We start from the raw sequence: 13,065 nt of genomic DNA on the forward strand, positions 1-13,065 counted from the left end.
TTGTCATTGTTTAGCTAGCCTGGCCCGTGTTCCAACCCACCAGCCCTGGTATATGTGGCCAGCACCCGAACCGCTGAACTACAGGCACCGAGCCACACACACCATTTTTCATCTTAAAAGAACTATCTATTCCTGCCTGGCTTCTTTCCTTTTAGGGTCAGATGAGAAATTTGAGATGGCCGATGGAGGTAAAACCCTGTGAACACAGCCCACAGGGAGGGACACCCGAGGCCTCTCAGTGAGCCCTTGTGCCAGGCGGCAGGTCACACACACACTACAGACCCAGTTATTTCATGTGTTCCTTAATGATGACCCTTAAGGTAGGTACTGTCATTTATCCTCATTTCATAGATGAGGAACTTGAGACTTAGACAGGGACAATCTCTTGCCCCAGGTGACATAATCAGTAGCAGAGCCAGTTCCTGAATTTGGGAGCAGAGCCTCTAACCTCCTAGAGCAGTGTTCCAACTGTTTCTATCTCATGGCACGCTTGAACCTATAAACTCCCATAGAACACTTAAATTATGTTGATAAAAAAAAGAGTAAGAAAAAGAACATACTTATTGTGCTTTGAACTTCCTTTGAAAATAATCTAATGATCTTCAGAAATTTTCATGGCACACAGGTTGAAAACCACTGGTTTAGCGGGTACCCTGGTGTTGTCTTCCAGGCTGTTTCTGCCCTGCTGCCCCCTCCCCCACTCTGCTGTCCTGGCCTGGGACCAGTATCTGGGAGGACAGGCCAGAGCTCAACACCCAGGGGCTCTCCCTATGCCCACTCCAACCTCTCCCAGAAGCCATCCTCTCAGCCAGGTCACAGCATAAAAGAGGGGAACAGACCACCCCAGTCCTCTCTCTTGCTGCAGCCACAGAACTCCAAGCCCTTGTCATGTTTTCTCCCACTGCCCAAGCTCCTCTGTCTGGGTGTCCATAGCCTCCTAGCAAGGCCCAGACAAGGCCTGCGGCGAGTCCCAAAGGGACTGAACATTCTTGGTGAAACTTGGATAACTTCCTTCCAGAGGAGGGTCAGAACTGGCATGGAGTGGCTAACCTCAGGACAAAGACAGGTCAGGCGTATACACCTGCTGGCTGTCCATCACCCAGAGGCCAGCTCAACAGATAGTCACCTCTTACAAGGGCTCACCTTGCTTGTACTTTATTGATGTTACAGACATTCCACTTAAAACATTGAAAATTTGTACCTTGCATAAACATATACATATGCCCCCATCCTTGGAGATGGGTGAGATGACTCTGAGTACAGAGTTAGGGAGAGAATGAAGGGTAGAGACAGAGGGCCTCTGACCCTCAGCAGGGGCAATGGGACAGGTGAATAGAGGGGTGGAAGGTGGGTTATTAAGAAGCATCTTGCTTACTAACATGAAGCCTTGTGCCCAGCAGGAACACGCAGGAGGCCTCATTGGTGTAGGGGGCCCTTGGAGGGCAGGCACATGGTGCCCAACTAGCCAGCCCAGGCTGGCATCCCGGGGGTAGAGTGGAGGTAGGGGGTGGCACACAGGGTCCGCAGCCCAGGTCTCTGCTCCCCCCACCCCCTCTCCATCTTCCGAGAGAAAAGCGGGTTTGGGCCTCAGCCACGGACCGACGCCATCACTGGCAGCGTCTCCTTAAACTACAGAGATACAATGTGCATCAACAGGGTGATCACTTCTGACCCACTTAGGCCGACGGCTAGGGGGCTGCATGGGCCAGAACCAATCCTACAGTATCTTTGGTTTGTGGGTTCCCTCCTTACTTTACTCCTCCCTCTGTCCAGCCTCCAGGGTAAGCCTCGGGGCTGCTTGAGGTTTATTCATTGGGGTGCTGGGACTTGTAGGAGAGGATTTCGGCAGCCAGCTGCTGGGGGTCCAGGAGCTGTGGGAAGCGCCCCATCACAGCCTTCACCAGGTGTGGGGGGAAGACACCACACAGCTTGGTGTACACACTGGCTTGCTCCTTGGCCAGGCTGCCTGCCCTCCCCCATGGGCCCCTGCCAGCCCCTGGGCTTAGCACCTGGGGATCCTGAAGGACTTGGGTGGGTGGTGGCAGTGGGTACGGCTCAGACCAGTATTCTCGAGGTGGAAAGGCCGGTGGCCGGGGTGTGTAGTCGGCAGGGACACTGAAGTGGCCAGCACCCACGGCCTGTCCAAAGGCGGAAAAGGCTGGAGTAGCTGGAAGCTCAGATCCATAGGGGGTGTAGCCAGCATAAGGGCCCTGGGATGGGCCCGGCTCACCAGGGCTTCCTCCTCGAATCCCCCACAGTTCTGACATCTGGCTCTCCAGGGAGCCAATGCCAGAATCCAGGCAATCCTGGGAGGTATATGGGAGTGAGTCCAGGGTCTGTGGGAACCAGTCCATGGGCCCAAAGCTGCTGCCACTGCCCCCACTAGGTGGGTGGCTCCTGCCCGATGGAGTGAAGGTCTGTGCTGGACCTTCCCGGCGGGGCGCTGTGGATGCTCGAGCCCCCATCTTCTTCCCATCCAGGCTGCACGGCTCACTCTCTGTAGTTACAGAGTCGGACTGAGATGAAGGTGAAGACCGCTGGCCACTTTTGTCCTTGCCCAGGGCCCGTGGGGGTGAGAGGAGGGCATTGGCACGGAGCTCATCAGCCACAGAGCGCTGGGGGCGGCTTGGCCGCTCTGGGTGGAAGAATCGGCACTTGATCCCATAGGTGCATTTCCTCCCTAGAGGAGGAATGAAGAGGGACCCCTAAGCAGGGGGCTCCAGAACCAGGGGCCAACACGGGGAAGGGGTAGCATGGAAAACAGGCCTGGGGGGCCAGGAGGCTGGTCCCCAAGAGGAAGAACCTAGGTGGGAAGAGGAAGGGCGAGGAGTGAGGAGGGAGAGCTATGGAGTGAGGGGCTGGGCCCCATACCGTAGGGACATGGCTGCTTCCTATGCTCAGAAGTGAGTGGCTTCTTACGCAGGAAGTTGTCCAGGCTGGGCCCATGACGGCCCAAGGGGTCATCAGGGGGCATGAACCTACAGAGGGAGAAAAGAACTCTCAGAAGGTGTGAGACACCCAGAACTGTTCTCTTGGTGGGTCACCCCCAAGAAAGGAGAGGGGAATCCCTTGGTCCACAGGGCCACTTTTTTTTTGTTGTTGCAGTTTGGCCAGGCCAGGTTCGAACCCACCACCCTTGGTATATGGGGCTGGCACCCTACCCAACAAGCCACAGGTGCCGCCCTCACAGGGTCACTTTTTTTGTTTTTATTTTTTTGAGAGAGTCTAACTCTGTTACCCAGGCTACAGTGCTATGGCATCAGCCCAGCTCACAATAATCTCAAACTGCTGGGTTTAAAGCCATCCTCCTGCCTCGGCCTCCCAAGTAGCTGGGACTAAAAGTGGCCACCACAATGCCTATTTTTTTCTATTTTTACTGGAGATAGGCTCTCACTTTTGCTCAGGCTGGTCTTGAAGTCCTGAGCTCAAGGGATCCTCTCACTGGGGCCTCGCAGAGTACTGGGATTACAGGTGTGAGCCACCACACCTGGCCAGCCCATGGGCACATTTGGAGACATCCTTTCTGAGGCTGTGGAGAAGCCAGCAGCCTGAGTCTCTAAATCTAGGGCTGTATTCTCTGTTCCATGGCTTCTGGTTGGGAGATGTGGTGCTGGGACCAGGCATAGTGGCTCACACCTGTAATTCTAGCATTTTGGAAGGCCAAGGCAGAACTGCTTCAGCCCAGGAATTCAAGACCAGCCTAAGCAACACAGTGGGACTCTGGCTCTACAAAAATAAAAAAAATTAGCCAGATGTGGAGGCATGTCCCAGCTACTTGGAAGGGTGAGGCAGGAGGATCACTTGAGCTAAGATCAAGGTTAGTAGTGAGCTGTGATCATGCCACTGCTCCCCAGCCTGGGTAATAGTGCAAGAGCTTGACTCAAAAAACAAAACAAAAAAATTTATATATATATATATGGTACTGAGAACAAGAAAAGACTTTCCTAGAGCTACTGACCACATCCCCTCACAAATGCTACTGCTGCATACCCTAAATCAAAAAGTACCATCCCCCCAGCTTGCCTGGTCCCAGCCTGATCTGTCATGCAGAGAACTGTCTATCTCGCTCCCACAGCTGGCTGGAGCCATGACTGCAGCCCACACGGCCACAGGGCCCAGCAGGACCCACCTCCAAGCCTCACCCTCCGCAGGGCATCTCTGGTTGGCCATTAGGGCCCCCGTCGGGAACATACTTGTCATTGACGAAGGAGTACATGAGCAGCCGCTCCTCAATGAAGCGCTTCCACTCCTGGCGCTCGCCCTGGAGGTCACGGTATGTGTCGTTGGAGACCACGATCCCGTCAGACTCGAAGGCCAGCTTCACAATGAATCTGTCATCGTAGCAAACCACTCGCTTGCCACCCACACGCCGCGATGGTGTGAACACCAGTATCTTCTTCTTCTCCAGTTCCCGCAGGATGTTCTGGTCTGGGGGGTTAAGGGGCATAGGTCAGGGCCCAACGGACCCAGAGCCATGTCTGCAGGGCTTCCTACCATCCTGGTGGCTAGGCAGAGTAGGCATAGGGCTGTTAATGCCAAGTTCACAAGGGCAGGAACCAGCACTGCTAAAGCCACTGCCACATGCCTGCCTCTTGCCTGGACCCTTGCAGTTTGGGGAACACCTGTGTGCAGGGCTACAGGGCCCCTTGAAGCAAAGGCTGCCAGCAGGAAGTTGCCCCTGCCCCTGCCTCTCCTCCCCCTCTGGACATCAGGCCTGTTTGTGCCAGAGTGGTCTTGGCTTTGGCCATTCACCCAGCCCGTCCTGTAGGGGTCCATGAATAAGCCCCAGCTTGAGCTGGAGCAGAAAGTATCTTGGCTCTGTCCCTTGTATCACCAGGACATCACTAGATCTTTTGTGGTAGGGGGCCTTTTTCCTAGAGCCCACAGCCCAACCAGGCTGCCCCCAGATTAAAAGACTTCTAGAGACATTGACTCAGTTTTTACCCCCAAAGGCTGGAGGCTCTTACAAGGACAATGGTACCAGCTAACATGTTGAATGCTTGCTCCATGCCAGGTACTCTTGTAAGCACGTACAATTATTAAATACGATTCTCACAGGAACCTTGTGAGGAAGGCACTGTTACTGACCTCCCACATCCTTCTCGTTTTACAGATGAGGAGCAAGTGGCTCAGGGCAGTGCTAACAGAGGTCCCTGCACAGGTTAAAACACCAGAAAGGGTTCCAACTCTGGCTATCTGGGTTCCAGAGCCCACAGGCTTCACCACAATGCCCCATTGCCCCTCTACTACTGATGATGCCGAGAGAATGACCTGCCCACAAGTGGGATGATGGAGTGCCCAGTAACTGAAGCAGAGGGCTGGACAAAGTGACTTCCAATGACCACTATTCAGGGCAGGGTTGCTGAGGACAGGAAATACCAGGAAAAGAATTCTGTTCTGTTCAAATTCTAGAAGTTGTTGGTCTGTCCCTCTTGGGGAGAGCCAGGGCAGCTGGGGCAGTGAGACCACCACTTCCAGAGGTGTCACTCACCTGTGATGGGCACATCGGGTCGTGGCTGTTCCTTCCTCCAGGATGGCACAAATACTGTAATGTCTGTGTGTCCTCGCTCTAGAAACCAGTTCACTGCCAGCAAGATGCCCCGGCAGGAAAAGACCTCCTTGTTTCCGTGGCTGGGAGGGAGAAGAGACAGGGTTAGCTCATACAAGCCCACCTGCTATCTGCCATCCCCCAGGCCTGAGCAGGAAGGGAGAGTGGGACCTTTGCATTTGGGGGCACAAGGCCTCCATTCCCTGAGCTGGTTCCCACAGCACCAGGATGGCCAGACCCAGCTGGGACTATTCCTTGAAGTTCCATCTCCCGAAAGTGAGGAAACACCCAGGAATCTGGCAGTACCAGCTCCCCATGGTGGAGGAGGGTCAGGCCACTTGCAACACACCTGGGGGTGGGGGAAAGGCACTGGAGACTTCTGGTTCCTGCCCCACCCGGGAGCCACTGGGACCACAGGGACGCAGATGTACACGCAGACTGAGTCACCACCCCTCCCTGGCTCACAGTGCTGTGGGTGGGGGTGGGGGTGGGGGAAGTACCAGCCTGGCTAACCGAGGAGAAACCAGATTGTTCCGGATTAAAGTTCAGTCCTTACACTAAACTCAGGGGCTGAGACCTGAGGAAGGCAAAGAAGACCTCATTGGATTCCCACCTTCAACACATGACAGGAAGCCTTTTAGTTCGAAAGTGAAAGGACATGGCTTTTCCTCCCAAGACAGCCAATTCTCCAAAACGCCTGGACCAGCCCTGACTTCCCTTCACCCGCCTCTTCATTTCAAGACAGGAAGATACCAGGGGACTCTGTTAGCAAGGACAGCCTCTGAGAGAGGGGACAGCTTCCCTGCCTTGGTCCGAGGACCATCCAAAGAGGGAAGCCCCGAGGTGCTCCTGTGGCTTTTAGTTTCTCTGTCTGAAAAATGTGCCCCGCAGCCTGCAGCTTCTTCAAGAAGGGCCATGGCAATGAGAAAATTTCTTACTGGCTTAAGGCCAAAGATGGTCCAATAAAGTGGAGGTTCCAACTGGATTTCCTAGGACGGGGAAGGGGGCTGCTGAGATCAGCAGTCCCAGCCTCTCACTGCCCCTCAAAGAACAATTCAGACTCTCATATTTGGCAAATAAAACAGAATACATGTTACGCAAAAGAGGCAGGTCCAGGGCCGACCACATCCTGTGGGTGGCTTTGGTGGGGGGGGGCAGGGTGAGAGCTACAGCCCCAAGTGAAGGTAGATAGGGAGGGGGGGCCACAAAGGCTGTTTGGGGGTGAGGTTGGGCACCAAGGTCTGAAGTTCTCTGTAAATTGCAGAGGAAACAATTTACATCCCAGGTGGTGCCCCCCGCCCATCTGCTAGCCTACTCATAAAAGTTAACATTTACTGAGAGCTGGGCCCCAGGCCCTGCTCAAAGGGCCTCACACTGAACATTAACAAGCCTATGAGGCGGACTCTATCATTGTTACCCACTTTCCCCAGATGAAAGCTGTGGTCCAGAGAGGGAAACTTAGTTGCTAGGGTCACACAGCAGTAACAGTAGAGCAGAGCCTGTGCCCAGAGCCACCATGCCTGCAGATGCTCCGGCAGGTACAAAGAAAGGTAACAACTCCGACCATGAGGACAAAGTGGGAATTAGCGGGTACTGAGCGCTAACTGGAGGCCAGATACATCACCTCATCCTTACAAGGCTTAAGAAGAAAGGCTCCCTGACTCATCCAAGGTCACCTGGCCAGTGGCAAGACAGTTAGAACTTGTAACCTGGTCTGGGACCACTAGACTGTCTTCTGGTCTCTAACAGAAGACACAAGTTTATTTGGAAGGAAAATGCCTTCCAAATGGAGTTCAGACAAGTGTGTTAAGAGAGGCAGACTGGGAACAGCAGGAAGGAGAAAGCCTTCCCTGACAGCCAGGATGTCTGGTCCCTGGTCTGTATCACACCATGTCCAGTGTTCTGCCATCAAAGTGCCAGCTTCCCTGGACCTTCTGCTCTGTCTTCCCATGACGGTGGTGTACTGTCCGCCCTGGCTTGGCTCCCTGTCCCTGGTGTGCAGTCTGCACACGCGCCCGCCTGCCTGTGCACGTGTGTAGGTGCAAGTGTCCATCCTAGGCCAGCATCTTCACGGGCTGGGACCTCATGGGATGCCAGGGCTCTGAGCGCATGCACTGCTTCTGAGCATTGCAAAGTTTGGCTGGGGATGATTTTGCTCTCTAGCACCTTGAAATATTCTGTGGACAGGTAATCAGAGCCTTACTCTTGGCTGAAGTAGAACACATGAGCCTGGGAGCCTCTCTCCAGCTAGCTTTAGTTCCATTCACACCGCACTGGAGGAAACCGTGCTGGCACAGGAAAACCAGACTTCCTCCTTCCCCAAGTTCTCTTTGCCTGGAAGGTCAGGGCCCCCTCCTAGTGTGGCTAACCAAGCACTGATAGGATACAGCTGTTGCTGCCCCAGGACAGAGGGCAGGGCTGGGCCAGCCTCCCCAGGTGAAAAGATCTGCCTAGGCTGGGCCCAGCTAGTGGAGAAAAATTCCCTTAGAAGGAAATAGAGGTGAATTTCCCCACGATTTGCATATGCTGGGGGCAAGCTTGCCTGCCCTTGCGAGGAGGGGGTGGCAGGGCAGGAACTGAACAGCAGTTGAGACAGGAAGTTTGAGGCTGGAATTCCCCTCCTGCTACTGCCCCAAGCTCACTCAAAGCTCCCCCCTACCCCGCCCTCCTTGAGCCAGCTCCTCTGAGCACCTTGCTCCACCAGCACCCCTCCTCCCAGGCCCCTCCTCCTCCTGCCGGGAGACAAACACACACAGCACATGGCTGCTCCTAGGGCTCAGCTACTCCTGGCCCACGCCCCCCGCTCCCCAGAGAAAGGTGTTAAAGATCCTGGCTCAGCCACAGGAGGCTGGAGCCTGAGAGAGGTCCCCTAACTCTCCAAGCACAGCCTGTGACCCACTGTCCCCCAGCCTAGGAGCCAGCTTTTCTCAGCCTCCTACCCAGGCTTTGCCCAAGTCAAAGGAAGGGGGCCCACTTACATAGCTAACTTGCCCCAGCTGGGCCAGGGAGGGCCAAGGCTGATGTTATACCAGCTTTAGGCAGACCATCCCCATGTCTGGGGTCCCCTGGTCCAGGCCAAGAGGAACTTTTCCTTTTGAGTGATCCACCCAGCCCTGACTCACCAGCCCTTCTTGGAGGGAAGTGGGAGAAAGCGGGGCCAGAGGGTGGGGCCTGGATCGAAGCGAGAAGTCTGGGTTTCCTAAGGTCAACAGCTGCCCTCTGCCCCCCCCATCATTCCCTGTGAGAGCCTGCTTGGGTGTAAGTTACTAGGGCTAAGTCCTGGCTCTGGCCCCAGGGAGCCCCCAGAGACCAGTCCAGCCCAGGCAGCTTCAGCTGAGTCAGCACGTATCCAAGTCACGGCTCACCTGAAGCCTGAGCATCAGGCCACCTGCTCACACCCACCAAGTAAAGCCAGGCTCGAGGTCACTCCTGGTCATAATTACAAAGGCTTCAATAGTGGGGCCTGATTCATGGGAGCCCAGTTCTGGGACAAGAAAGCCTCAGAAGCCCCAGCCCCTGAACAATAATAACACACATAATGATGATGACTACTGTTGACCAAGCACTTGCTACCCCTCAGGTGCTGTATGGGAGCTCCACACCACCATCACCTGAGTAGGGTGACCGACAAGCTCCTTCCTGTAGGAGTGAGCAGAAGCGTGCCTCAGGCAGAGACTCACAGCATGAGGGGAGCACCAGAGGAGAAGGACCTGGATTCAAACCCTGATACTACTTATCAGTAGCATGGCCCTGGGCACATAAGGTCTCTGAGTTTTCATCTCTAAACCATTCCTAACAAACCCCCTTCAGAAAGGTCATGCAGGGCAGAGAGTCTTCAGGATGCAGCAGTGAAGTGCTTTCCCTCCCTCCAGGCCAGTCCCTGAGAAAAGGTCACTCCTTCCCAAAGGCCCCTTGACCAGAGCTGCAGAGACATGTGGCCACCCTTCCACATCCCAGCCACAGAAGCAACACATACCTCATGGCCACATTGCTCCCGTCGATAACCACTGGCCTGAGGTCATTGCCCTCCTTGTCCTCCTCTGGGAGTGAGGGCTCCAGGGTGGGAGTCTTGGGGGTACCCCCACCCCGGGGGACCAAGGGGGGTTGGGGGCAGAGGTCCGGTGAGGCCTGGCGCTCCCGCTCAGCGGCTGACCCGTGCTTCACCAGCTCGCCCAGCACTGTGTTGGTATCTGCCTGAACTCCCAGCTTCTGCAAGGCGCTGTGGATCTCAGTGGATGAATAGCCCAGCTTCCGGAAGAAATCCACCTTCATCTGTAGCTCTGAAGCTGCTGCCTCCTCAGCAGGGCGCTCCTGGGCCCGACTGGGGGTGCCCTGACAGCTGTGGCTGTCCTCAAGTTCCCACAGACTCATGGTGGGGCTTGCTTCCTCAATGGGCCTCTCTCCACAGGGGCCGCTCATAGCTCAGACTGCTGGGAGGCACTGGTCACAGCTCCTACTGGACAACCATAGGGTTAAGGATGTGGAATGTGGCTCTCCTCAGAGGGCCACACCCAACGGGACAAGGCAAGACAACACTGACCAGTGGCACTGTACAAAGCCATCTTCCATGAGTCAATTCAGGCTGTCCTCTCAAAAGCTCTCCCACTAACTGACCATTATCATTCCCATTATATAAAGGGGGAAACTGAGGCACAGACTTTAAGAACTTGCTCAAGGTCATCCAGCTGATAGTCGTCTGAGCAGGATTTGAACTTAGGTCTGACTCCACCTTCCACCCCACCCCCGCTCTCACGACAACCCCAGGGACCCAGAGGCAGGGGCGGGGCTCTCAGATGGAAACCTGAGGTTGGGAGCGCGCTGGGGGCCGCGGGCTTCCCCAGTGAGGCCATCGCCGTCGCCCACCCGTCCCGAACTCCAGGCCCAGTAAGCGCAGGGACAGTGGCCGGACTCCTACACCAGGGGTGGGCAAGTTTCCGGGGTGACCCACGGAGGAGAAAAGTTGCCGGGAAACTCTGGTTGGCCGCCGGCGATGGTGACGCCGAGGCTGTCCCGCCCCAAGACCCGCGCTCTCTCGGCTCCTCCTCTCGACCTTGGTCCCCCTGCCCCAGCTCTCCCAACTTGGGCTAAGTTAGAGGGGGTCCCGAAGACCGGCGAAGCCCGGAGCACCATCCCACGTCTCTCTCCTCCGGTCGGACGCCGCCGGAGCCCTCTCCACCCCCTCCCCAGCCAAGAGCCAGGGCCCGCGCCCCCTCCCCGCTACGCGCCTCACCTCGCCCAGCGCCAGCTGCGGCCGGCGGCGTCTCCATGGGGCCAAGTCTTGGGGCCAGGCCGGAGACGCCTTTATACCGACCCGCGGGCTGGCAGGTGGTGTAAAGGACAGCGACGCGGAAGCAGGGCAGGGGAGGGAGGAGAGCAGGTCCTGGGAGACCGCCCCGGGGGCGGGGCGGCCACCGCCCCTTCCTGCTCCGCCTCCCTCGCCGCCCCGCCCCGCCCCGCCTCGGCCTCCGACCCCGCCCCCGCCCGGTCCGCGCAGCGCGGACTGTCCCGCCAGGAATAGGGTTAGGGGCTATAGACGCCTTGGTGGCGACCAGCTCTGGAAGGGAAGGTGAATGGCCCGTGTGAGATAAGCACCGACAGAATCGGGTACATGCACCTGCCAGGTACGGACAGATAAAACCGCGAATGTTCAGACCTTAGAAGTTGGACAAGTGCACGCTGCCTGAGGAAGGTACGATTGGGTGCACCCTGAGGGAATCAGGTACACAGAGGCTGGCCCACTAACTGTTGGAAGTGAGTCCCTAGCTATCAAGACAGGTATTAGAAACAGGCTTTTTCAGATTGAGAAAGGACCACTGAACAGATACACTGTAACTGGAACAGTTACGCAGAGGTGGGGTCACACCCAGGGTCAGATACAATTTTTCTTTTTTTGAGACAGAGTCTCACTATGTCGCCCTCGGTAGAGTGCTATGGTGTCACAGCTCAAAGCAACCTCAAACTCTTGGGCATAAGCGATTCTCTTGCCTCAGCCTCCGGAGTAGCTGGGACTACAGGCCCCCACCACAACCCCCGGCTATATTTTGGTTGCAGTTGTCATTGTTGTTCGGCAGGCCCCGGACTGAATTCGAACCCTCCAGCTTTGGTGGATGTGGGTGGCGCCCTACTCACTGAGCTACCAGCGCCAACCCAAGATACACTTTTTCTGAAATAAGTACCTTTCCAGGATAGAAAAGCAGGTTCAACCAGCATTACACCAGTCACCATATAAATGCTCACAGAAAAATAGTTAACTCACGCAAAAACTCACTTGACTCTGTCCCCATTGGAGGAAACACTCACTTGCTTCATGAGGGTGCTTTTAGTTTCCAAGTTCAGTCATGATCTTGAACATGAGCACAACACTTTACTGAATCTATCCATGTGCTTAGCTGAGGAAGTCAGAGGTCATTATGTCCATTTTACCCTTGAGAAATTCAGAAAGGGTTAAATTGCTTCAGCTAGAAGACTTGGAACCAGGACAAAGAGCTCCATTCCAGTGTACCAGGTGTGGTGTTTGCCACTTTGGAAACCACCAGTGACCCAGGGCAGAAGGGAGCTTGGCTTTGTGTATGTGTGTATGTGAGAGAGGGGGTAGGGGAGTGAAAGGGGAGTGCAGGACCCTCAGACTAGAGGCCAAATCTTTTCAATGCCATCAGAACTTACTGTGTGCCAGTCCTTTGCTTGTATCACCTCTGTCTCATCACAGGCATGGGTCCTGAAATGTAGGTGTTAGTATAATAAGAACAAAAGTGTTGCTTGTAAAAGACACCATAGACAGAACTATCCACGCACTGCTATAGAAGAATAGCAATTGGCTGGGTGTGGTGGTACTTGCCTGCAGTCCTAGCTACTCGGGAGGCTGAGGCAAGAGAATCGCCTAAGCCCAGGAGTTGGAGGTTGCTGTGAGCAGTGTAATGCCACAGCACTCTACCGAGGGTGACAAAGTGAGACTCTGTCTCTAAAAAAAATTTTTTTTCTGAATTTTAATTGTGCTGATCATTCCCTTGCTTTTCTTATAGTTTTACCAACCCTTGTATGAATGCCTAAATAGTATATTGTCTAGTTTAGCTATTTTTTTGCTTCTTTTTAATGGGATCATTCTGTAATTATATAACTTCCTTTTCCACAGTGTATAGGGGTGTGGTAGTACGTGTGTGTGTGTGTGTGTGTGTGTATATATATATATATATTTTTTTTTTTTTTTTGAGATAGAGTCTCAGTCTGTCTCACTGGGTAGAGTGCCATGACATCATCTTAGCTCACAGCAACCTCCAAACTCTTGGGCTCAAGTGATCCTATTGCCTCAGCCTCCTGAATAGCTGGGACTACAGGTGGCCACAACAATGCCCAGCTAGGTTTTCTATTTTGAGTAGAGATGGCGTCTTGCTCTTGCTCAGGTTGGTCTCTACCTCCTGAGCTCAAGCAATCCACCTGCCTTGGCCTCCAGAGTGCTAGGATTATAGGCATGAGCCACCAATGTCCAGCCACAGTGTTGTGTTACATTTTTTAAAAATCCA

General features: G+C 54.7%; 1 protein-coding gene across 2 annotated transcripts; it reads right to left on the reverse strand.

Annotated features, from left to right (window-relative positions):
• Nucleotides 1-1,146: 1,146 nt before the first annotated feature.
• Nucleotides 1,147-10,868, reverse strand: ZC3H12A (zinc finger CCCH-type containing 12A). 2 transcript variants are annotated; one of them, XM_023512237.1, is made up of 6 exons: nt 10,779-10,868; nt 9,525-10,001; nt 5,492-5,631; nt 4,194-4,428; nt 2,872-2,978; nt 1,147-2,680 (listed from the first exon to the last, which is right to left on the reverse strand). In XM_023512237.1, exons 2-6 carry the CDS (start codon nt 9,965-9,967, stop codon nt 1,806-1,808), a joined length of 1,800 nt encoding a protein of 599 aa, XP_023368005.1. In that variant the 5' UTR covers nt 9,968-10,001; nt 10,779-10,868; the 3' UTR covers nt 1,147-1,805. The 2 variants fall into 2 exon arrangements, with proteins under 2 accessions (XP_023368005.1, XP_012659646.1); XM_012804192.2 differs by lacking the exon at nt 10,779-10,868 and having other exon boundaries at nt 9,525-10,002.
• Nucleotides 10,869-13,065: the final 2,197 nt, after the last annotated feature.

Source organism: Otolemur garnettii, unplaced genomic scaffold (genome assembly GCF_000181295.1).
Source record: "Otolemur garnettii isolate 467f Iridium unplaced genomic scaffold, OtoGar3 scaffold00025, whole genome shotgun sequence".
Taxonomy (NCBI): domain Eukaryota; kingdom Metazoa; phylum Chordata; class Mammalia; order Primates; family Galagidae; genus Otolemur; species Otolemur garnettii.